Below are 25,564 nucleotides of genomic sequence, written 5' to 3' on the forward strand. Positions count from 1 at the left end.
CCATGCATAGCATTAGCCATCTTCGTGCTACTGATATAATGTGATCTCATTTATATTGTGCTGGAACTGTTTTCTAGAAGGTTTCGTCTACACAGTAAATAAGATGCCTAACTTTAGACATTGGATTTACAGCTTACGTTTTCATCAACACCATCAGGATGTCTCTTTCCAAATGAGTGTGGGAAGGGTATTTCATGGTTCTGGATGAGGCATGACTCCTTCCTCCAGTCCACGTCCCCCGCCATGGCTCCGCTGGGCTCTCGTTGTTCAGGTGTGGGGTCACATAGACACTGCCAGAAGAGTCCATTCCTCCTAAACCATTCAGATTGGGGGTGTGAAAGGTGACTGAGATAATGGAGCTCTTCTTAGAAATAACACATTTCAGTCTTTTCTAGTATGTGGATGACTCGGCAGAGTTCCTTGGCATCAAGGACTGGTAAGTGCATCTCCCCCTTGGCTTCTGGCTCAGTCATTCTGTACAGTGATAGAGTGGTGGCATATACAATCTTAGCTTCCAAGAGTCACTCTGTAATAATTCCCTCTAAAAAGCCACCCGTTAATCCCACGAGCTGCACCCACACAATGCCCCACATTTCTGTCACAGTTCCCTATAGACTCACCTCCCAGGTGGCCAAGGCTTGCCCCCTTTCTTCCTGCCCGGCTCTCTATCAGGAAACATCCATTCAGTAATGAGAACTTTAATATCTAGCAAGTAGTTTGTTGCAGGTGTAGCATCGTAACCGGAAGGCTCTATTTAGTTTGATCAGGCTTTGAAAACACTCCAATTAGTCCCCTGGAAATTACACATTTTCAGATACTAACAGTTCAACACTGTATTGTCAGTGTCTGGGAGGGATAGCCAGACATCTTGCAAAGAACTGGTGACAGAGAGGGAAACTGCTTCAGCAGCAAACGATGGTTCTGAGAAGTGAAGCCAGTGCTAAATCAAGCTAATTCTCAGGCCTGGGAAGGAGAGCCCAGACGTGTGAGCCATTCCAGCCGAGTCTGGCACTGCAGGCCCCACTTAAGGTCTATGAGGACTGAAACTGGAGTTTGAGATCTGAGGTAAGTTTCTTCCTTGCTGGAGGGCCTGGCTTCAGACTCTAGCTTGCTGATTTTAATGCTTCTGCAAGACTTGTGGTCACTAAGCAACCGTCGGAGCTGGTGCATGCATCCCTGCATGCTGGTGGGGATGGCCATCTATCTCTCAGAGGCTTGGTTCTGACAGGAAGACTTTCTGGGTGAGTTTGATGAACCTTGGTGCTATAAATTTGACCTTGAGAGGTGGCTTTGCTTCCCTCAGCAAAAAGTCCACCTCCTTGCAAGATCGTGTCCGATCCTTTATCCAGGGCAATAATGCGCCTCTTGGGGCTTCCCTCAGTGTTTTCCCAGAGAAACCCCTATATGTCTTACTAAGGCCATCACCATGACAATAAAGAAAACAACAGAGATGAACAGAATTCATTGGTTTTTATTTTAGGTATTACTTAGTACTTAGTAATCATAGTAACAAAGCTAAGATTTAAAAATGTGCCAACTAGGCTTTTCTATATGTTATATTTACAAAACAACTGTCCAAGGTGCAGAAAAAAACCCCCTGCCATAGTCTCTGGGGAGCTCGGGGCCTCTTCAGGCTACCAGTCCTCTGGCAGGGAAAGGATTGGATGCAGCAAGTTCTGTCCCCACATTTGTCTTTCCTTGAAGCATTTCTCAATAACAAGTGTGAAAGGAGGATTGTAAATAAAACTTGGGCTGCCACCTCAATTCTGGATTGTGCTTCACTAGAGAAAACCCACCCAGAGAGGACAGCGTTACCCTCATCTTTAGGGTCACTGTGATGGAAGTTGAAGGTTTCCACAAATACCTTCTGGGATCTGAGTGAAGATGTGGCTAGCCCAAACTTCTCTGTAATGTGTGGAGTTTGACTTTCCAGCCTGGTGAACTGGTTTCAAAAGCCAGATCTCTGTACTCTCGGAACCTGGCCTTCAGGGTAGGGTGGACGCTGAGGTCAGTCAGTCACCCCACAGTAAAACCTTTGGTACAACAAATAACTACAACAGGATTATAGCATGTCAGCAAAGTGCGAGCTTTTTTATTCTTACACTTGAGATAAATTAATATTTGATATTCTGAAACTTATGTGTGCTGTAAAACTATCATAAAGTATATAACAAATTCGTGAACTAAATGTTTTCTCATGGGATAGACAATCTGAGAGCAAACCCAGTGCATGACTTCTGAGACCCAGAGCCCATCCTCTGCATTGTGGTATCTCAGCACACATTTATTTCAGGCTATCTTGACAAGGGCATTTATGTCTTGTAAGCTCTGAAAAAAAACCTCACTTAAAATTAAAAACAAAACAAAACAAAACCCACAAATATTAAAAGATCATGATTCAGGGATTTCAAAGCCCATCGTCACAGGCAAAGCCTCATTTTCACGGAAGATGAAGCATTCTGTTTTGTCCACTTCCAGTAACTCGTTAAGAGAAGCCACAACCACCTCATGCTCCTGCAGCATTTCTGGGTAGCGAGCCACCGTTCGCTCGATCCTTGCCGAGCGCCTCACAGGAGTGATAAGCTTCATGTCTTGCACTTCTGGCATCCCGCATATTCTGAAAGAGACCAAAGGATGTGTTGGAAACTTTCATGGCCACAGGAACACCCTGCTCTCTTCTTTGTTTCTTACTCCATAATAATGCATAGCTGGTACTTCAGTGTAAGCTCATGCTGGCTTCTCTCTGGTGCTCAGGAAGTCCTGGACAGTGGCACCTGCTCCTGGACGGTGGTGTTAGCATTACGATGTTATGAATGAAGGGTGAATGGTTTATGTGTGAAGTCAACTACTTTACTTTTTGTTTATCTTATAAGCATTTACAGGCTGTGAGAAAACGGCCTAACACCGAGGTTGACTACACTAATGACTTCTAACATTCCTTCTTGTGTTGACTGTCAATTACTCAAAACCTATTAAAATGTCACTCCAAACCATGCATTGAAACAGGAACAACTGGCCATCTATCTTTCTTGTAAAGTTGCCAATGCAATTAGGAACCTTTCCACAACTGGCCTAAAATTCACAAAACTACTGGCCACATTAGCTTATGTGAAACTAGCAGGCAGGTCAGCTGAAAAGGTCGTATAATAGTACATTGAGAGCCAGTGGAGGTGAGCTTTGGGCTGACCGACTGCTTTCATGTATCCATGAGCTAACAACATGACTGGTTAAGGAGTCAGGCTAGCTGTGCTTTCAGGTAGGGAAGGCACACAACTGCTGCCTTAGTGCTCCTGTGTACAGTCCCTTCAGAAGCATGAACAGAAAAGAGAGATACTAAACGTACTTTTTTGGAAACAATGCTGATACAATGTTATACAGCCTTAAAGTGACTGCAGTTCTGCTGTGAACATATCCCTCTTAGAGAACAGAAGGCTCTGAGCAGTGGGTTCTGACTGTTACAGACTCAGTTGCCCACTCCATGTTCTCCCAGGGCTGGTCAGTGCCCCTTCTCTCCCACACTAACTTGGGAGATGTCAGGCCGGTAGGACAAGTAAGAGTGGATCCATGTGCAGAAGGATGTGGATCCATGCCAACACCCGCCTGACTGCTGCACTCACTTCACAGCAGTCTTAGGGCGGCAGGAAGGGGCGGTATACACACAGAAAAAAAAAGACCCCACTTGGCTGTCCAGTTCTAACCTCTACTTACCCTCAGCCCCTTCCTGAGTGCCAGAGACCATGATCTGGGTATCTCCGCCAATGGAGGCTGGATCCGAGATCTCCTTTTAGCACTGACTTTTTGCAGTCTCAAGAGAGCTCTGACACTAATCACTGACCTACCCTTTTCACCACACCTGAAGCAGAGGTCTCTAAAGTGCCTCTCTGGATGTGTGTAGAAGAAACAGAACTCGAACAGAATCAGGTTTGTGGTCGGAAGTCTGCTGGAGTCTGCTTACCTAGGGATGGGGGCAACCTGTAATTTGATACACGGGTTATCCCACTCTGCCCTGGGTATCTGTGGTGCTGCTGCAACCCACTCTCCTCCTGTTAGAGAGGGGCAAGGCTGCTCAGCTTCCTCCATCTCAGCTGGCTCTTCTGCAGACGTGGTATCAGTTCCAGTAGCTGAGGTGTCAGAGGTGACTGCTGTGCATACAAGGCCAGGAAGGGAAGTAAGGTAAGCAATTTAACAGTTAAACTAAAAATCAATAAAGCGAGGCAGTGTGACAGCAACTTCCCAGTAACTCTCATGGATCTGCAGAGCAAATAAAGAGATGTGACTCCAACTGCCATTTATATGATTTTCTTCCTTGCTGTATTTTATAAAATAGTATTTTTTATTCTTTGAAACTTTCAAACATTCATAAAATGCATATGACCATATCCATCCAATAATACTCTCCTCTAAGTCCTGTGCCCCCACTTCTTGCCAAGCCCAACTGCAATGCCCCATGACATCAGGAGCCCCAGCAGGCAACCTTCCAGACACCCTTTAGGGCATATTTGCCAAATGAAGATGGATCCTCAATCCCTTTACAGCACTGACCACATTCTCATCTCCTACTCTCATGAGAGCTCTGAGAGACTAATCACCCTCCTTCACCATTCCCTGGATCAATTTTCTTATCATTATTAGAATTAATTTATTCCATTTCTTAACCCCTTCACAACATTAGGTTGTGAATAAAAACTGTCATAGTAACATTTTTATGATAGTTCAACAACAAGCATTAAAGGAAGTAAATCAAACTGGGATGGGCAGACACTGGGTCTAAAGGCTGAGGCCTAGGAAAGGTCAGAAGGGTCAAAGTGCAAGGGCATGGGCTCCCACTTCCCCTTTACACTGAACACATGTGCAACTATCCGAGGTGCAGTCTCGCCCCTGAGTTTACATCAAATATTCTACTCTGATCCTCAAAGTACTAGCTATTTATTTGTTTTTCTATGACTTCATGGTCCCTAGTTAGATATATTCTTTTCCTCCCCCCCTTCCCCCCAACACACACAAAGGTCTTACTTTGTAGTCCAGGCTAGCCTTGGATTAAAGCAGTTCTCAGCCAGGATTATAGGCATGAGCCACTGTTGGGAACCATGAGAGCCCTGAGATAAGCATCCTGCCCCAGCTAATTGAGAACACTGAGATTAACATCCTGCCTGACAATCACAAGGATCCGGCCTGGTCCTGGGAAAAGAACATTCACGGAAATCCACCCCCTCCCCACCTGTCATCCACTCCCTCCTCACCTGTCACCCAGGAGCTCAACCCCAGAAGATTTTGTAACCTTCCATCTCCCTCCTTCCTCTCCCCCTCCCCTTGTAAACTTCCTTCTCCCTCCTTCCTCTCCCCCTTTCTCCTTCCTCTCCCCCTCCCTCCAAGATTTTTGCTTTAAATATGCTCTCCTCAACCAAGTAAACGGCTCTTGACAAGCAATGCTTCCTTGAGTCCTGTCGTCTCTCTCGCCCATTCTTTATTCACAGGTTGTGACCCTCCTCGTTCCCCCGAATAACTTGACCTGCAGGCCAGGTCAAGCCACCTCAGTCATCTTAAATCTATTCTTTTTTGTTTTGTTTTGTTGTTGTTGTTGTTTTTTCTAGGCAGGGTTTCTCTGTGTAGCCCCGGCTGTCCTGGAACTCACTCTGTAGACCAGGTTGGCCTTGAACTCAAAAATCCGCCTGCCTCTGCCTCCCAAGTGCTGGGACTAAAGGCCACCACCAACACCCGGCTCTTAAATCTATTCTTATGTGACATCTTGGGTAAGAGCCTATCTTATCTTCTAAAGACACTGCACACATTTTCCCTTTCCACTCATATAGAAGGTATCTTGAACATTTATCATATGTCACTGAGTTTGGCACAATTACACCCATAGACAGATTCTGTAAAGGTTCCAAATAGTGACAGCGTTGGCTAAGTAAGGAGAGAGACTCTTGACAGAACATGAACTTAGATGAGTGATGGTAACTTACTGTGGTGGTTTGAATAGGTATGGCCCACATAATTGCATGTGCTTGAGTGCTATGAGTGCCATAGTGAGTGGCACTATTAGGAGGAGTGACCTTGTTGGAGGAAGTGCGTCACTGTGTAAGGTCACATATGCTCAAGTCTCCTGGTGCCTATGGATTAAGATGTAGAACTCTCAGCTCCTTTTCTAGCACCATTTCTGCCTGTACACTGCCATGTTTCCTGCCATGACAATAATGGACCAGACCTCTGAAACTAGGCCAGCTCCAGTGACGTGTTTTCCTTGTTAAGAGCTGTAGGGGTCATGGTCTCTTCACAGCAATAAAACCCTAACACACACACTTACGATGCTTAAACATATAACAGGTCACAGCATCTCTTTCTTCTGCACTGTCTCTTTTGATAAACTGTTATTTTATTTTCCTGGAGGACACACTAGTCCAGGCTGCTGTGGTGAACAGGTAGACATACCCTTTGCTCAGAATTGAGCACATATTTACTAGTAACTATAGAAGTGAATCAATGGATGATTACAGCTCAGAAGGCCAGGCCATGGAGAGCAAGAGGTGGGGTGTCCAACTGCTCTGATCTCCAATGCCCACAGTGATTTTTACTTGCATATCTCAAGGCGGGGAATTGAAATAAAGAGGAATGAAGGAGCAATCATACCTTCTGTGCTTCTGCTTGTATCTTGCAGAGTGTTCAGAACTTCCTGCAGCTCCTGTATTGGCTGGAGGCAACACAAGAAACAAATGGTATTAAAAGCATTCATGGAAAACTGAGCTAAGGACTTTGGCTTAGCATCAAATAAACTTTCTGCGATTAAAATGTTTTCTTTTTCAATCTCATATTCAGTAATAAATACTTAGAATGATTTGGTTTTAAAGATTTATAAGGAAAAAATGAAGAAATGAACATTCGATTTAACACTGGTATATCCAATTTCGGTGAAAAGATATGTTCAAAGTTTCTTTAAACCAAATTCTTTTTTCCTAATAATTTATATCATATCATTAAAAATGTGTTCCTACACAAAGATTCTGCCTTTAAGATATAAAGCTAGACAGGCAGAAAGTGCATCATGTAGTCCTATTGTCTGTTTAGTTCTTGTTTTCATGGTAAAATTGGGGCAATGTATTTCAGAAAGATTGAACCACAGGTTCAACTCTAGGGAGAATTTCCCCCACCATGCAGGCTTTTTAAAAGCTTTTTCTGTATCTTCCCTGGCCTCTTCTTTCTCATCTTTATTTAGTTACTGTATGTAAAGAGCAGGAAAAAAAAATTAACCAAGGAAAGGAAAACAAAAAGCTCCACTGCATAGTAGAACATGTAAGCCACATCACTGAGCACACCACAAGGCCAACTGCTGTTTTATCGTGGGAATGCTATGTTTAGAATTTTTTCCTGACTTGGTAGTCTGTAACAAATTAATAAAGCACACACACACACACACACACACACACACACACACACACACACGCACACACACACACCTGGCCAAGCATAGTGACATATACCTTTAATCCTAGCATTCTGGAGGTAAGTAAAGTCAGGCAGATCTATGAATTTCAGGCTAGCCTGGTCTACATAATGACACCACACAATTCTCTCAATAAGACAAAACAAAACAAAACCCCCACTCCAACCAAAACAACAAACAAAGAGAACCCAAACCAAAACACCAAGCCAACCAAACAACAAGTTAATTATAAGTGTCTGAAGTTGGAAATACATACATACTGTAATGAATGTGAATTATAAAATACTTGCATCAAGCATATTTTATTATTAATTTTTTAAAGACACAGTATTACTATGTACTCTAGGCTAAGTTAAGTCAGGCTATATAGACAAAGCTAGTCTCAAACACATGGCAGCTCTCCTGCCTCAGTCTTCCAAGTGTTGCGATTACTGGAGTAAATGCAGCTTCATGAAGCTTGTTTTGCATTTGTATAGGTTTCTGTTAAAAGTGGTGAGACTGAGGCTCACTGACTTCTAATCTCTACTAAAATTCTACTGAAATGAGTCAGGGATTAAAAAGAGCACAGGAGAGAACTAGCGGCAGCAAGACTTTGGGAATGGAATGCAGGAGAGAACTGCCAACCAGCCCCTCAGAGAGCTGGGAGTGTGGCTGAGGAAATTAATATGTACCACTGACCTTCCAAACTCAAGAACAGAAGATGAGGCTCCTGGAGCCTCTACTGAGGAGTCAGATCTGCAGCCAGACCCTATACCTCCGGCCCCATGTAGTCTTGTGACTGGGCTCTAACAGAAAACTGGGACACATTCTCCACATTTCTGAGGGAAGACTGGGGTGTGTGCCTACTTGAAACCAGGATAAATCAGAATCTGCAGGCTGAGCAGATTCCCAGGCCTCCTCTCCAGCACAGTTTTTAGCTCATAGGAAGGAGTCTGGCACACCTCCCCAACCCAAATACTCTGACCAGTTAAAGAGGAGAGACCTGAAGACACTGGTTCTGGAAGAGGGCTCTCTTCCAGCCACTGCAGCTAGCTTACCCTACTGGGTAGCCAGAGCCTACATGTGCTCAGAGCCTTTGTTTGTTTTTGATGTGTTTGTATATACATGTACATACACACATGTTAAGTGTGTATGTATCTGTGTGTGCACAAATGTGTGTGTGTGTGTGTGTGTGTGTGTGTGTGTGTGTAGGCCAGGGGTCAACCTTTGCTGTTCCTCAAGAGCCATCCATCCACCTTGTTTTCTGAGACAGCATCTTTCACTAGGACCATCAATCAGGCTAGGCTGGCTGGCCAGAAAGCTCCAGGGACCCACCTGAATGCCTCACCAGTGCTGGGGTATAAATGTGTTTTACCACAACTGGCTACTTTATATGGTTGCCAGGGAGCAAATTCAGCAAGGTTGCCAGGGAGCTTGTTCAGCAAGCACTTTACTGACTGAGCATCTTCCCAGCCTCCAGAGTTGTTGATACACTTCTCAACTCTACCTGTGTGTGTGTGTGTGTATCACCAGCATCTGGGTAAATCCCTCAGTGAATAATGGAGACTAAAACAACAGCAAGAGTGGAGGAAGAGCACTGGAAAAGAAACAGGCAATGCAGGGAACAAGACATAGACCTTCCTCAAGAACTGTGGAAGCAGTGTCTGCAGTGATGGGAGCCAGAGCCAGAGCCAGAGGACATCTGATAAAGACAGAAGCTAATCCTTGTCCAACCTGGAATAAACTAGAGGGGTCTCTAAGAAAAATAAATTGGGGGTTGGCAAGCTGGCTCAGTGGGTAAGAGCAGTCAGTGCTCTTCTGAAGGTCCTGAGTTCAATTTCTAGCACCCACATGGTGGCTCACAACTACCCATAATGAGATCTGATGCCCTCTTCTGGTGCATCTGAAGGCAACTACAGTGTACTTATTTACAATAATAAATAAATCTTTGGGACTGAGAGAGTGGGACCAACCAGAGCGACCGGAGTGAGCAGAGGTCCTTAAATTCAATACCCAACAACCACATGAAGGCCCACAATCATTGTACAGCTACAGTGTACTCATACACATAAAATAAACAAATCTTTAAAAAAAAAGAAAAGTAAATCAACAGACTATCTGAAATCTTGACATGATTTAGAAATTAAAGAATATGAAAAGTCATTATATAATAAGTACCCAGAAAATGAAACATAGGCAAAGTAAGCAACTAATTAATTCTAGGAAATGTAGATGTGTTTGAAAGGCAAAGCAATCATAGTACACACTCCATTGCTCAGTACAACCATGTATTACTTACACATGGATAACAGTACGAATGCTGGAGTGATCAGGATTTTCATATGGTGCTAAGGGAAACATGGAAGATGGCAAAGGCCCACAGGAATAGGCAGGGCTGTCTGCATGTGAGTGAGTGCTGGAAACGGGCAGGTCTGTGGGCAAGGTTAAGGCAGGGCTGTCTGCATGTGAGTGAGTGCTGGAAACGGGCAGATCTGTGGGCAAGGTTAAGGCCATGTTCTCACCTGCAAGGTCACAAATTATGTCTACAAGAGAAAAATCAAGAATCAGCAATGTAAGTATGTCTTCTGAAACTACAGAGGTAAAAGAGGAATCAGTTTGCTCTGGGAAATAGATATGTGAGGGGGTTGGGGAGGAAAAGCCATTACTGAGTGAAACTGACCAAACTACACAAGTACAACACCGTGAGCAATTCTGGAAGTGAGTACCACGGGACAGGAGGAAGGGTGGTTTCTCTCTGGTTGTAGAATTAGAAAGGTACTTGATGTAATGACTTTGGATTAGTGATGTTCTGAATTTAATGCATTAAGTTCTTTTTAACTATTGGATCTTGATACTATATTGTAACTTTCTATATTTATTTCCCAAACTACTTATTTCTGTAATTAGTGTTAACTAAGACATGGGTATATGACCAAAAAAAAAAGCCAAAAACCAAACACCAAATTCTACTGGTATAAATGTAACTTCTAAGAAGTAATTGATGCATTAATAAAGAATACATTCTATGGCTAATTGATGGTGGTCTTGCATGCCTTTATTCCCGTTATTTGAGATGTAAAAGTAGGCAAGACCCTGTCTTGAAGAAACAAAACAAAACAAAACAAAAAACCAAAGTCAATACATTCTACCGTAGATTCTGTGACTGCCTTTTGAGGTGATTTAAGTTTCTGTTAGTGTGCTACTGTACAAAACACTGGGTTTCACTGTGCTGTCACCAGGTGTGGGTCTAGTGCACTTTGATCACACTTACCCTATTACCCCTATGAATGGAAGCTTAATAGTGCATTAGAGAACCATACTATTGCAAACAAAGAGAGCCCATGAAAGAAAATTTGACATCAGCCATCCAAGACAGATACTCACTGCTGCCCCGCTCTGAATGGCCTCTTTGTATAGTCCAACAGCATCAAAGGTGCCTTTACTTGCCAGTAACTTTGCTTTGCACACCCAGAACTTGGCAAATTTTTCAGCCTCAGGAATACTGGACACTATGGTAAATATTTCATTAGGATATACACCCTGGAAAAAGAAATGCCAGATATAATTTTTATGTTAATATCTCTGAAGTTATAGTCATTCATTTTCCTGAAGTTAAAATTTCAATTTTGTTGAGGAATAGTAATTATATAATAAACATGTAAACATCCCCATCTTAATTGTACAGTTCAATAATTTTTAATATGAACTATTAAATTTTAAATAATTTTTAAAAAAGATTTATTTATTTCATATATGTGGGTACACTCTTGCTGTCTTCAGACACACCAGAAGAGGGCATCAGATCCCCATTACAGATGGTTGTGAGCCACTATGTGGTTGCTGGGAATTGAACTCAAGACATCTGAAAGAACAGTCAGTGCTCTTACCTGCTGAGACATCTCTCCAGTCCCAGAACCTTTAAATTTTAAGACAAAAAAACATGTACCACAACATAAGATAAAGAATATGTTCTCTGTCTTTATGGGATGAAAGACACAAACAGAATCAAGGTCTAGTATAATAAATACTTCTTACATATTAAAAATATTCCAAGTATCACATATTAATAGAATTGCGAACTGTGATTAAGGCTACTTTCCACATGATTAACCTCAGCATGCATGAAGAGCCACATAAATATGCAAAGTGAGTGCAGGTGTACTGGAGATTCATGCAGGCAGATATAAAAGAGGGTAAATTCTATGCAAAGGCACTTGGAAATGGCTTCTGGCTTAGGCCTATGGCACGGCTGTGACGAGAACTAGGAGAGAAGGTAAGCCAATAAATAAGAAGTCTAGGCTCTGCTAGGCTCATAAGCTCCTTTGGTGATGTAAAGACACAACTGTGCTCTCCCAATCAAGAATCACCCATGGCCCAGGAAAGCAACACGATACAAAAGATACAATCAACTCAATGAAGAATGAACACAGCACAGAGTGAGGGTGGGGAAGACAGCATCAGCAAAGCAGCAAGCTCCCGACCAGAGATGGAGCATAGGTGGCTGTGAGGGATTCTCCCCGAACCCAGTGAGACGCAACAAAGAAACTAGCAGTGCAAAGTGCAAATTCAGAGTTCCCGAGGCCACACCTACTACTCACTAACTTCAATATCCATAGAAAAGGATTTCTTGAATGATGAGAGCAAAGTTAGACACACACTCAGATAAGCCATACAAGAATAAAGCTTAAGGACTAGACAGGTAAAGAATTGTTTGCACTGAAGGTTCTCAGAGAATTAACTAGTGTGTGTGTGTGTGTGTGTGTGTGTGTGTGTGTGTATCTATGTATGCATGTGTGTATATTTAGAGTTAACTAGTATATATACATGTATAGTTGGAGTTAACTAGTATAATATACATATATAAGTATAAATATATGGATATCTAGAAAACCAAGATAAAAATCTAACTTAAAAATATAACTTAAGGCCAGGCAGTGGTGGCACATACCTTTAGTCCCAGCACTCAGGAGGCAGAGGCAGGTGAGCCTCTGTGAGTTCCAGGACAGCTAAGGCTATCCAGAAAAACCCTGTTTTGAAAAACCCTAACTAACTAACTAATTAGCTAACTAACTTAAAAGCACCCAGAGAAGTAGGAGAAATAAGGGATTACTTATAAGGAATGAGACTCAGATAGACATGACTCAATAAGTGAAAAATTCCAGACACAAGAAAAAAAAAAGCAGGAGCTTCCAAATTTTTAAAGAAAATAACTTGTAGTTAGAAATTGTTCCCAAAATATAAATACAGCACGAGGGTGAAAATATGGTGCTTTTCCAAGCATAAGGACTCAAAGTTTGCACGTGTCACTAGTAAACATGTTTGAATTTACATCTACCATGTTATTTTGTTTCATCAATTTATAATTTTCTTTATAAAACATGAAAACAATAGTAAATACATAAATAAAAGAGTGTGAACACAGGAATCCTGCAAGTGGGATTATAAAGTCAAGTGTCAGGAGTAAGCTTAGATATATGAGCAATTGCTAACTGTGGAGGGCAAGGCCTGCTGTTGAAGGCAGAGTGTTTTAGTCTGTATGCACCCGTGATACATCCCTAATATAAACCAACCCAGGGCTTTAAAACTAAAGAGATGGAAAAACTCACAAACGACAAAAAAAAAAAAAAAAAAAAAAAAAAAAAAAAAAAAAAGAAAGAAAGAAAGAGTTTTGGCAATATTAATATCAGAGAAATCAAAGTGAGTCATGAATCTGTAACACTTAGAAAACTAGAGAGCAAACGTTGACAAATATCATTAACTCATCCTTCTGAAACAACTCTGGCATAATTCCTTCAGAAAGGAAGACATCGGGTAACAGAAAACATTGTTTTCAACACTTTTGCAACGGTTACTAAAAACAATCAGTTATTAAGACAACAAAGAAAAGCTCAACCAACAAATTCTACTAAGCAGAATCCGGAGAAGTACCAGCCACAATACAATTAAAAACTAATTACAGTAAGAAAAAGGTCACTGTAAGTATGAGATTCAAAGATAACATTTGAGTTAAAGAAGTCTAAATAGAAATGCTAGGCATTTAGAAACAAATATAAAGCAATGAGAACATGTCAGGCATCAGCCAGCTACTCAGCCAATGACTTCAATTTAGCTCAAACCCAGTTTGGACCTGCATTGCGATGCTGGGGCTGGAACTCTGTAAAGACTTTCTGCCTGATGGTGGCTCTGGCTGGGCCCTGCCCACACAGGAGAACAGAGGGAGGCTGCCCAGGGGAAGGACAGAATCCTTCCATCTACTTTCATCGCCTGAGCAATAGTCTCTCACCAGGGACAGCAGCTGGTTCTAGCTGCAGCTGGCAGACGTAAAGGACTTTCCTTAGAGTCTCAACTCCAGGCCCACAGGCTCCCTCTGCTCATCCTTAAAACACTAGCATTTGTTAGGCAGTATATCCTACTGGAAGTTGGAGTCCTAGTTTCTCCAAAGTTCACCTCTTCTAAGAGATATTGTGAATTACATATGGAGTCTCCCTCCATCTCCTGGCATACAATTCCTAAAATCCTTGGAATTTCCAAAGTCTTTGGCATGCTAACAAACTGATGACTGGCAGTTCCTAGGGTAGCCTCAGGATGGGGGCTGCTCACAGGACAAGAGACAAGCAGAATCAGAGGGTAGGGGACTCCAGTCCTACCCAGAGCTTCTGGGGAGGGACTGAAGAGTCGGCCGACCACTGATGGTCTAATGTCGATCAAAGCAGTCAATTATGCTTATGTAATGAGGTCTCCATAAAATCCCAAACCAGACAAGGTTCAGGGAACTTCTGGAGAGAACACAGGAGGGTTTCTGTAGGGCCGATTTTGTGACCTGACCTGGCTGATGAGTATTTGTTAAATACAGCAGATATTAGTAAAACCAGGAGGCAAGTTTATAGCATTCATCATTTTATGAGAAACTAAGACTTATTAAGCTTTTAACTAAAAGCTAAGAAAATATCGACTTATGGAACAAGCATAGATACTGACAAATGAGAAAAAGTTACTGGAATCTAAAAGATTTTATAACCTTCAAAAAGATCTTAGAGAAATCTTGAGCAAATCTGCTTCCCCTGCCTTACCCTCCTTTAGTTTTTTGGGATAGGGCTCAGTGTGTATTTGAGGCTGGCTATGAACTTTCTATGTCCCCCAGGCTGGCCTTGAGTCTGTGACTGGCCCACCTTAGCCTACATACCATACACTCAGCCCAAGAAACAGAACAATTACTGACTACAGGAGAATGTGAAAAGATGTACAGGCTATTTTCTGAGTGTAGACACTCATTTGAATGAGAGTAGGAAAACATATATAAAAATGTCAAGTCTCGGAACTTGCAAAACAAGCCAATCTGCCTCATTTCCAACTACACTGTATGCACACTTATAAAGACTGGAGGGATAGCCAACAATGGGTGATTAGCTCCCTTCAGGGAGAATTAGCCAACAATGGGTGATCCCCTCCCTTCAGGGAGGATGGGATGGAGGCCTGGTCACTAATCTATATTATTATTGAGATTATTTTAATATTAAGAAGGTACTGATTGGGGGAGAGGTATATGTAGAAAGAGTGCAGTCGGTAAGTGCTGCTCTGCAAATAAAAGGACATTGTGTAATAGGCAGAAACCTACCAACAGCAGGGACTGGTAGTGCATGCTTACGACTTAGCACCAAGGGAGGTAAGATCAACCTCCAGCCTAGCCTACTAGGGAGTTCCAGGCCTGTGAGACCCTGCCTCAAAACAACAAAACCAAATAACAACAACAACAACAACAAAAACCAACTCAATCCAACCCATCTCCCCTCTCTCCAACAAGGAAGCCATTGCCTGAGGAATAGCACTTGAGGCTGTCCTCTGGCCATCACATAAATGCGCATAGAAGTCTAAGTGTACCTACCCCTGTCCCCCCCACCTCCCATGCAAAATAATGCATTCATGTATTTGTTTTTAATTTAATGAAAACAAAATAAAATCAAAGAAGTAAACAAACCTCTGAAGTTTAATTGCACAAAGGAGAAATATTAAAATAATGTTTGCCTGCGTCCCCCAAGTCCAACACTACCAGATGGGCTTACTTCTACTGTAGGTGCGGTCTTTCTGGCTACAGGCTAAGCACTTCAAGGTTTATTACTGCACTGTTTAGGATGGCAGTCACCAGCCTCATAACTGTTGCCTATTGTCTACTTCATCCTGCTGTAGACTTCAAGACACAAATGGCTACCAAAATTACTCAGAGGTGCCAGAGGGTTCACTGATTAAAAGCACTGGGTACTCTCCCAGAGGGCCCGGGTTGCTTCCCCGCACCCACACGGTAGCTGGCAACCATTTGTAATTCCCCAGTTCTTGGGGATTTAATGCCTTCTTCTGGCCTCCATGGGCACTGCACGCACACAATGAAGCTATACATATATACCCAAAGCATTCATACGCAAAAACTAAAAATAAATAAATCTTAAACCACCCCCAAACAAAGGTTAGAATTTAGGAAGTGATTGCAGTGCAAACGTCGCTTACTTTTTGGACCCGTATGGGACAAGAAACTTCTTGTCTCCTTATGGAGCCAAATGGTCTGAGCTAGTTTCCTGAGAGCTGAGCAGCCACCTAAGTGCGTGTCATCATGTTGCTGCTGCTCCTATAGCTGTGGTTCTGTATTTAAGAGTGGCTGGGTTTCTAGAGGCCAAGGCTCCCGAGGAACCCTCTTAAGCGCCAGGACGGAGTGCAGCAGAGCTTGGCACTCTCTTGCTCTCACTCACCTCTTCAATGAGCCTCAGACACTCGGCCAGAGTGCTGCTGATTTTCTGGGACAGCTCCAGCTGAGCTTTCTCCTCTTCTTCTCTTTCAATGTTCTTCCAGAAGGAAGTGTTCATTTCCTCTATGACTTTTCTCTTTGTTTTAAATTTCATGGGAGGCCGTTTATAGGTTTTCCCTTTAGATTTCTGCCATTCTTCCAGCTGTTTCCTGTAATGTGATGGGGGGATGGCTGGGGGTTAGTTCTTTCCCTCTTTCTTTCTTAACATGTCTGCTTCTAAAACACGTGACTGGCAGTGACTGTGTAACTAAATCTCCTACAGACAAGGTCATGGGGACAGAATGGAGGACGATGTACAGAGGGGCAGTGTCCACGCTGGGTTGACTGCGCCACTCAGGACTGCCAGGATTGTAGAGGACTGACTGGTGTTTCAGTTTTTGTTTTTTTTTAAGGATTTATTTATTTATAATGTATACAGAGTTCAGCCTGCATGTGCATACACTTGCACACCAGAAGAGGGCATCAGATCCCATTATAGATGGTTGTGAGCCACCATATGGTTGCTGGGAATTGAATTCAGGACCGCTGGAAGAGCAGCCAGTGCTCCTAATCACTGAACCATCTCTTCAGCTCCTGTGCTTCAGTTTTTAAATTTCTTGACCCTTGGGCTGGAGAGAGGAGTGGTTAAGAACACTGACTGCTCTTCCAGAGGTCCTGAGTTCAATTCCCAGCAACCACATGGCGGCTCACCACCCTCTGTAATGGGAACCAATGCCCTCTTCTGGTGTGTCTGAAGACAGACACAGTGTACTTACATATATAAAATAAGTAAACATTAAAAAAAAATTCCTTGACCCTTGATTCCTTTTCATTGTTTTTCTCTAAGTCTCCTTTTCCTCATGGGCTGCCTTGAACACCTCAGCACCCCATTTCTGCTCCCAGAAACTTCTCTCTACTCAGACCCACCAAGCTTGCACTCAACAGGGTCTCGGTGCTCAAAGCAACCCTGCTTACTACAGTTCCTCAGCGCTCTTCTGACCACACGAGCCCCTTTTATCATTAATTGATAATCCTAGGGTTCTCTTCTCCTTAAGTAATCGGTCTCTGACAATGCCAAATCCCAATGCTGGCTTTCTGCCACTGCTCACATTCTCTACTCCTCCAAACAGACCATTAAACGGAGGGCAGGGGTAGATGTAGACACAAGTGTTTAGAGGGAGGCCCTCTAGCTTTGTTACATCATGACTGTATTAATGATCAGAAAATGCTCATTTCAGCATTTCAGATCACTCCTTGGAGCCCCAAACCATGCTAAACCCTTGGCCTTATTTGTGCCTCGCATTTGTTCTCTAGCAGGCATTTCATATCAGTACCACACCAAACAAAGCTCTTGATATTTACCTCCAAATCCCTTCTATATTCTCCTCATTTGATAAACAGTAGTCCCTAAACTCAGGAGCTGTCTCTGAGTAGTTGCTTTTCCTTGTGTCTGACATACCACTGTATAGATATGTTCTGTCCACATGATCACGATGCTGAGCCACACGTTACCTTCTGTCTGAAATATGAAGCATCTACTCTGACTCTTGTCATCCTCTGCCTATAGAGTCTATCAGTAACATGTAGAGTAGACTGTGTCAGCTTTCCTCAGCTCTTGAAATAAAATTAACACGGTTCTCTGTGGCTGTCCTGCCATCTTTTCCAACTTCACATCACAGTGTTCTCCCTCTGCCTCCTGGAGCTCTGGCAGCCTTTCAGTATCCTGATCCAGGCTCAGTCCTGTCTCAGGGTCTTTCATCTTTGGTCCTCTGTTCAAACGATCCTTACCTGGAGAGTAATGATCTACAATTATCCTGTCTCATTTAATCAGTGTGTTTGTATTCTGCCTCCTCCAATGGGGCACAAGCTCTATGAAGGCAAAGCTGGATGTTTAATGCCTAGCACAGTGCCTGACACACACAGGATTTCAATGACAATACAGTAAAATCCACCTTTTAGAAGTGTGTAATTCTGTGGGTGTAAATTCACAAGACTATTTGATTGTACCTATAATCAAGATATAATACAGGCCCCAAAACTCTTCAGAGAGCGAAGCTTACCTCTAACTTCCAGTTCCTGATTGTTCTGCCTTTTGTTTTTATTGCTTTGCCTTTCCCGAATATCAATAATTATACATAAATGAAAGTTCTTAACAGTCATTTTCCTCTGACTCTATTTAGAAGACAGGCAATCTTACGATCTATGCAGTGCTTACAATAGTCATGATTCTTCCATGATAACAAAGCTGAGACACATGATCTGTTTCCTCCAATCCAGTGATTCTCAACCTTCTTAATGCTGTGACCCCTTAATACAGGTCCTCATGTTGTGGTGATCCCCAACCATAAAATTACTTTCATTGCTACATCATAACTATAATTTTGCTACTGTTACAAATTATAATGTAAGTATTTGATATGCAGGATGTCTGATATGTGACCCCCCCTAAGGGGTTGCAACTCCCAGGTTGAGGACCACTGCTCCAATCCCTAGCATTCTTATCTCCCCAAAGAAAAATTTTCTTCTCTAAAATCAGTGAAGTTCTAGGACTTCAATGCCATAACTAATTTCTCTAAACTTTCCATGTATACTCGAAGCCTTTCTTGCTCACTTGTGCCTGGCATGATGTGGGCAATGAGGGAACACTCATCAAGAGTGGATGGATCTAAGTCTTTCCACAGACTTTATTCTCTTTTCGACTACATGCCACACACACACTGTCATAAGCCATCAGTGACCCAGGCTGAGAGTTCCAGAGCAGGCACTCTCACCCACCCTCAGCTCTTGCACTGCTCTTCTTCCTCAGCTGCCTTAGGTCTCAATTGAGGCATCACTGTTAGAAGAGCTTCCCCTGAACCTCCTGTTCAAGCAGCCATCCTGGCCCTACCCTCTCAGCCACACCACCAAACAGTAAGTTATTTTCTGGTAGGAAGGCAGAGAGCTCTGTCTTGAGACCAAACGCTGCTCTTCCTCGCTCCGCTGCAACTTTTAGCCACCACATAACTTCACACGTTTCTTTCACTGTTGTCAGTATACTTTCTATTCTAAGCAGGTATATGCATGTGCACTCTAAGGAGGCTCATTTGCATTCTGGGATTGCAACTGGTCTTGGGCACAAAGGGGACAAAAAGCCTTTGGCTCATCTTTAAGTACCACATATAGCTCGAGCCCCAGCAACCCCGAGTCCCGATTTCTAACATCTGCATGCCACGTCTGAACCCCATCTCAGGTACTTTCCCCAGCCTGGCTCACTCATGCTCACAGAAGCTCCCCACTCCTTTTCTGGTAACTCTGCCACACTTCATCACTGGTTCCTTACTCTCTAGCCATGTAAACTTACTACTTTGGCTTTCAACCTGTCCTGCTGTGCTGCTCATGAGTCTCTAAAGGACACTTCTAGCAACACCTATTTCCTGCTCATCTAGTCTCTACTTTCATTTCTACAAAACAATTTTATAATCTATAAAACATTTGTGAGCCCCCTAGTTTTAAGTACTAATATTTATTATAACTTCATTTCTTCTTTTCATGTACTTGTTAGATACCACTGAGGAGCTATCTTTCAACCAAGGATGTATATATATATATATATATATATATATATATATATATATATATATATATATATATGTATATATACATACACATATAAAATGTGTGTGTACGTTGGTGGTTCTGGGGGTTGAATTTAGGGCCTCATATATGCTAGGTAAGTGCTCTATGACTGAGCTATAGCCCCAACCCCAACCATTATCAGTAATATCTTAGAATTAAGGCACAGTACCTCCGATCTTCTCCTGGGTTTTTAACACGTGGGTGAGTCTGGGTCACACTCGGGGCTCCTTTCCTACTTGCAGTTGCTGTACTGGCTTGAGTCCTGGGAGCAGTCTTGTTCAAAAAATGGCTCTGGGGAGGAAACTTTTTGAACTTGGAGTCCAATGTCTGTGCTTTCTGTTGAAAGATGTTATTGTACTTATTGTTAAGTGTTTTATTTGTTCTTATGTTAGGCGTGCTTGGAATGACTGAATTAAATTTGCTAGCTGTCAAATTAGGCCTCTGGCTTATGGCTCTTGATTTTTGCAGACGGCATGATGTCTGGAGTCTAAGACAAGGCTGCCCAGGCTTCTGATCCTGTTTCATGTTGGGATGTCTACTGCTGTGTCCTCTCTGAAGCACACTGAGATGGGAACTGGGTTTAGTATGCTTCACTATCTGTTCAGTGGCAGGGTATGACCGTACCTTAGTTTCACTTGGTTTTCCATATCTAGCCCTGTTAACCGTTATGTCCTGTGTGTTCTTGACTACTGGTTTCTTTGATGTCTGAGTTTTATTATTAGAGGGAGCTGTTTGTGGGGGTTTTTCTCTTGGTCGTGCAGAATCTGCCACTGTAGGGAGTCGCTGCGACTTCGCCGGCTGAGCTCTGATTTGCGTGCTTCTAGTGAACTGTTTGTCGGCTCTGTCTTTCAGAGCAGTATGAGTAACTGAACTTTTGCTCAAGGTCTGTTTAGGAGCCAGACTTCTCTGAGTTTGACTAGAAGAGCCAGTATTTGGCTTTTTTATAGAATGTAAGTCAGGATCTGGCTTCTCAGGTTTTAGCAAGGTTTGGGGCAAGTTTTCTTTGTTCGTTTCATCTAGAAAGCCATCCAAAGATTGATTTTCAGCATGGGTATTAGCCACGGGATCTGTACATTTAGCATTTCCTCGATGTGTTTCCTGTTGCTTTTTGGTTTTTAGTTCCTGTGTATCAGGGGACTGCCCGGGTTTCCTTGACAGCCCTGCAGTGGATGGCACAGCTTTACGTTGCTGCAGAGGCTTACTGGACTGCTTATAGTCTGAATTAGAAGAAAAACATCTTGACGTGAGCCCTTTGCTTGGAAGGTTTGGTGGCTTCCCCTCTGGCCTCTGGGAGCCTGTGCTACTGGCTGGTTTAGTCTGGAATTTAATGTTGATGGGTCTTGTAGTTTTGCTAGGCAGAACGACATGATTGGAAACATCTTTTTTAGGTCCAGGAGTCTGAAAACACAAAGAGAAAAATATATTTAAAAAGTCATAGCAATAGCTCCCTTTTTAAAATGATGAAAACAACTGAAGCACATTCTAGAAACCAATCTTAGGATGTCATTTAAGAAAGATAAATGTGGGACACAAAGGCTCACCTTTGTGTATAGGTGACTTTTGTAATTTGAGTTTCTATTAGAAGTATGCCAGTCTTTTTAACTTATCAGTTAATTAAAAAAAAATAGTTCTAAAAAGAAAAAAAGTGAACTAAACATGATCTTGAGAAATGAACTGGAAAGCAACATTCCTCCATGGTTTCTGCCTCAGTTCTGGCTAGACTTCACTTAGTGACGAACTATGACCTGGAGATACAAGCCAATTCAGCTTCAAGGTGCTTTTGGGGAAAAATGTTTTTATCATAGCATCAGAAAAGAAACTAGAACAATAAGTAGATGTTTTTGTCAAGTGACTTAATTTGGACAAAATTAAGACAAAAAGAGAACAGCTCATTTTGGACAAAAAGAGAAGTGGTTACAGGAAACTAAAAACTAGGGAGGGGAGAACTTCCTGGTAAATAATGGGAGAAGGGCACAGGAGTACCCATAGTGGACGCACTTACTCAGGAAGGAGAATTTGACAAAGTAAAGAACATATATCTCCATGAGAAGATACAGAAAGGTTCAAACTACCACTCTCTTGCTCATATCATGAAGAATCACTAGATAAATACATAAAGGAAATCTCAAACAAGCGCCACATGGCACTAAGACAAAGAGACAGCAGCCTGCAATGCTATCAGTGTGTGGTGTTGCTGGGCATGAGCTGAAGGAGAGCTGGAGATGGGGGCAGAGTGAAATGGTAACTCACACACGGCTGTATTCATATTTGCGTTACCACTTGGACCTAACATCCACTTCAGAGCTCTCCATCATCCTTTACTGAGGAGGTGGGGATGCTGCTATGAAAATGTCTAAATGTATTTTTATGGCTTACATTTCTTATAATCATCCCGACAGACTGTTAGCCATTTTTATCACCCCAGGAAGAGATTTGTTAGTAGTCACTCTCCATTGCCTTTTCTCCACAGGTTTTAGCAACCACTGAGCTATGAGCATACACAGGTATGCTCTACCTATGTAGCTGGAACTATTAACTAGGTGAATTCATTGTATGCATGCGTGGTTGTGTGCAGGTGTGTGTGTGTGTGTGTGTGTGTGTGGTGGCTGTATCTTGCTTTTTCATTTCCCTCCTAGTATAACATTCTCAAGACTCGTGTTGTACCATGTACCAGAACTTTATTACTTTTGTTCTGAAAGAGTCTCATGTAGCCTAGGCTACCCTTGAACTTGATATGCAGTCAAGGATAACCTTATACTATTAATCCTCCCACCTCCTTCTCCAGAATGCTAGGATAACAGGCATGTGCTACCACACCTAGTTTATGTGATGCTGGAGTTTAACTCAGAGCTTTGCGTGTGTTGAGCTGGCAATCCACCAACACCAACTGAGCTATACTTCCAGCTCAGAACTTGCTATTTAAAAAAAAAACCAACAACACACACACATACACTTCTTTTTAGAGAAGTTTTATGCTCTTAGGCAGAAAAAGAAAAAATAAAAACAAAAAAGCATGAAGTACAAATAGTTGCTCCAAACCTTATTTCTAAATATGCCGTCTATTACTTGCTTAGGGTTGAATAATATTAAATTGTATGGCTATACATATTCATCCATTAGTTAATGAACATTTGGGTTGCTTCCCCATTTGGGGTTTATAAATACTGTCACTATGAATATTTGTACACAATTTTCATGTGAGCATATATTTTCAATTTTAGGGGTATATACCTTTCAGAATCATTTGGTAACTCTATGCTCATCTTTAAGGGAACTGTGAAAGTTTTCTCCAAAGTAGCTACATCAGGTTATGTTCTTATCTACGATGTATGAGGTTTCGAGTTTTCCACATTCTCCCAAAACTGTCTGTCTTTTTGAATGTAGCTATTTTAGTAAGTATGATGTAGTTTCTCAGTTTTGTTTGTCTGTTTGCTTTGCTGTTGCTTTCAGTATACGTGTATATGCGTGTGTGTGTGTGTGTATGAGCATGTGCAGGTAGGTACACCTGTGCACATGTGTATGTATGTGTTTTACTGGAAATTGAACCTAGAGCCTGGTGCATGTAACATTATTCTACTGGTCAGTATTCCTCAGACTTCTTCTTCTTACTTTTTACTTTGAGACAGGGTCTTACTAGGTTGCCCAGCCTGGCCTTGACAACTGTCCTGCTTTTAGCAGGGATTATCAGCCTGGTCTGCCAGCCCCACCCCTCACTGTCAGTTTGATTTGCATTTTCCTAATGACTAACAGTATTGACCATTTCTTCTTGTCTTCAACATCTTTTGAGAAATGTCTACTAAGACTCTGCCCATTTCAAAACTGAGTCATCTGTCTTTTAATTGTTTGAACTCTAAGAGTCATATATATATCCTGGGTACTAGATCCTCAGAAGATATGTGGCTTGCAAATGTTTTCATATCTTGATTTTGGATCAGCCTGACCTGACTAAAGTATTACAAGTGGTAGAACTGGTCATTCAGTTTCAAGCCCTCCAACGAGAGAGAAAGGCCATATTGTACTTGGAAGAGGACATTAGAGCTGAGGGCAGGGTTGGGGGTGAGGAGGGAGGAGATTTCAGAGATAAAGTAACTCCTTCACCTAGTAGACAAAGCAAGCTATGAAGCAAGGCAGGGAGGTAGACGCTGGGTTATGGTTAGAACCTCAGTTTCTAACTCAGTTCTTTTTGAACCACTTCAGAACTGTCAGATCAAGTTGAAAAGAAAATAAAGCAGGGCGGTGGTGGCGCACGCCTTTAATCACAGCACTTGGGAGGCAGAGGCAGGTGGATTTCTGAGTTCGAGGCCAGCCTGGTCTACAGAGTGAGTTCCAGGACAGCCAGGGCTATACAGAGAAACCGTCTCGAAAAACCAAAAAAAAAAAAAAAACCCAAAAAAAAAAAAAAAAGAAAATAAAGCAAGTAGGGATAATTGCTTTAAGCTAAATTTACTTTCACTCACTCTGGGCATCTGAAGGAAGAAAATTCACAAAGGGTGTAAGGAGGGCTTGGCTCAAGAGAGATTTATTTAAGGTTAACTAGAGAAGGCACTGTGATAGACTCTAGGGGATGATTCTGAGGACTCTTATAGAAAAGATGTAACCAAAAGAAAATAATGATAGAACGGAATAGGGGCCATCATAGGGCTGGGGATAATATTAATGCTTATCTCACTGATGGTTTAAAACTCCAGAATAATTTCTAAAAAGTCAGTATATTCTTTAATTAGCCCATGAGACAGGACTGGACTCTTACTGGTTGTATAATTAGGCCAAGGACTTAATCTCTTTGAATCCCACTTCTCCTATGTAAATGGGCACAGCAGCAATAATAACAGAAATGCTTATTTTCTCTAAGAGGGGTAGCCTAGGTACTTGGGTCTCATCAGATAGTTTTGCTTTGGGCTTCTTGGTCCAGCACTTTATTTTATTCCTAAAGCATTTTGGTTTGAATGTTAAATCATACAATATAGGGCTATTTACTTACATATTTAGAAGATGGCGGTTTGGGGCAGATAGTCTTGGCTTTTAGATAAGGCCTAGGAAAGGTAAAAATAAAATTAATCCTTGGTACAGAAGAATCAGGAGAGCTTGGAAAGAATAGTGATTAAAACATTATGATTAGGATTTTAAACCAACAGACTTTCTGTAGGGGTTAAAGAAAATCAAAATTCTTATTTAATAAGAAATATCCCCACTGTTCCTTCCTCAGCCCTGTGTCGCTTCCCCATGAGCACAGCTGCTCTTACCAACTCTTTAGCCCAGTGTCCCCACCCAGCCGCTCTCACCAACTCCTCAGCCCTGTGTCCCCTCCCCATGAGCACAGCTGCTCTCACCAACTCCTTTTGTGACTTTTATGGGGGATATCCTAGGCACAAATGTAGCATTCTAATAATATTAATGGAATGTACATGAGTCTTATTTAAGTGTCAGCTCTCGAATACTGAGAGAGAGAGAGAGGGAGAGAGAGGAGAGAGAGGGAGAGGGAGAGAGAAAAAGAGGGAGAGAGAGGGAGAGGGAGAGAGAAAAAGAGGGAGAGAGAGGGAGAGGAGGAGAGGGAGAGAGAGGGAGAAAGGGAGAGAGAGGGAGAAAGGAAGAGAAAAGGAGAGAGGGAGAGAGAGGGAGAGAGAGGGAGAGAAGGAGAGAGGGAGAAAGAGAAAGAGGGAGAGAGAGAGAGAGGGAGAGAAGGAGAGAGGGAGAAAGAGAAAGAGGGAGAGAGAGGGAGAGAGGGAGAGAGAGAGAGAGGGAGAGAGAGGGAGAGAGGG

General features: G+C 42.4%; 1 protein-coding gene across 2 annotated transcripts in view; it reads right to left on the reverse strand.

Moving 5' to 3' along the window:
- Positions 1–1,451: 1,451 nt before the first annotated feature.
- Positions 1,452–25,564, reverse strand: part of Ckap2l (cytoskeleton associated protein 2 like) — a 27,480-nt gene continuing 3,367 nt past the window's right edge. The window contains exons 3-9 of one of the 2 annotated variants that reach the window (XM_031371868.1): positions 24,787–24,838; positions 19,975–21,203; positions 16,156–16,360; positions 10,802–10,957; positions 6,628–6,688; positions 3,956–4,139; positions 1,452–2,617 (exon numbers count right to left, since the gene is read on the reverse strand). In XM_031371868.1, coding sequence (XP_031227728.1) covers positions 2,392–2,617; positions 3,956–4,139; positions 6,628–6,688; positions 10,802–10,957; positions 16,156–16,360; positions 19,975–21,203; positions 24,787–24,838 — 2,113 coding nt within the window. In that variant the 3' untranslated portion in view covers positions 1,452–2,391. Of the gene's footprint in view, positions 2,618–3,955; positions 4,143–6,627; positions 6,689–10,801; positions 10,958–16,155; positions 16,361–19,974; positions 21,204–24,786; positions 24,839–25,564 lie in introns of both variants that reach the window. The other variant, XM_031371867.1, reaches the window with a different exon arrangement.

The sequence above is a fragment of the Mastomys coucha genome, unplaced genomic scaffold (genome assembly GCF_008632895.1).
Source record: "Mastomys coucha isolate ucsf_1 unplaced genomic scaffold, UCSF_Mcou_1 pScaffold15, whole genome shotgun sequence".
Classification (NCBI taxonomy): Eukaryota; Metazoa; Chordata; class Mammalia; order Rodentia; family Muridae; genus Mastomys; species Mastomys coucha.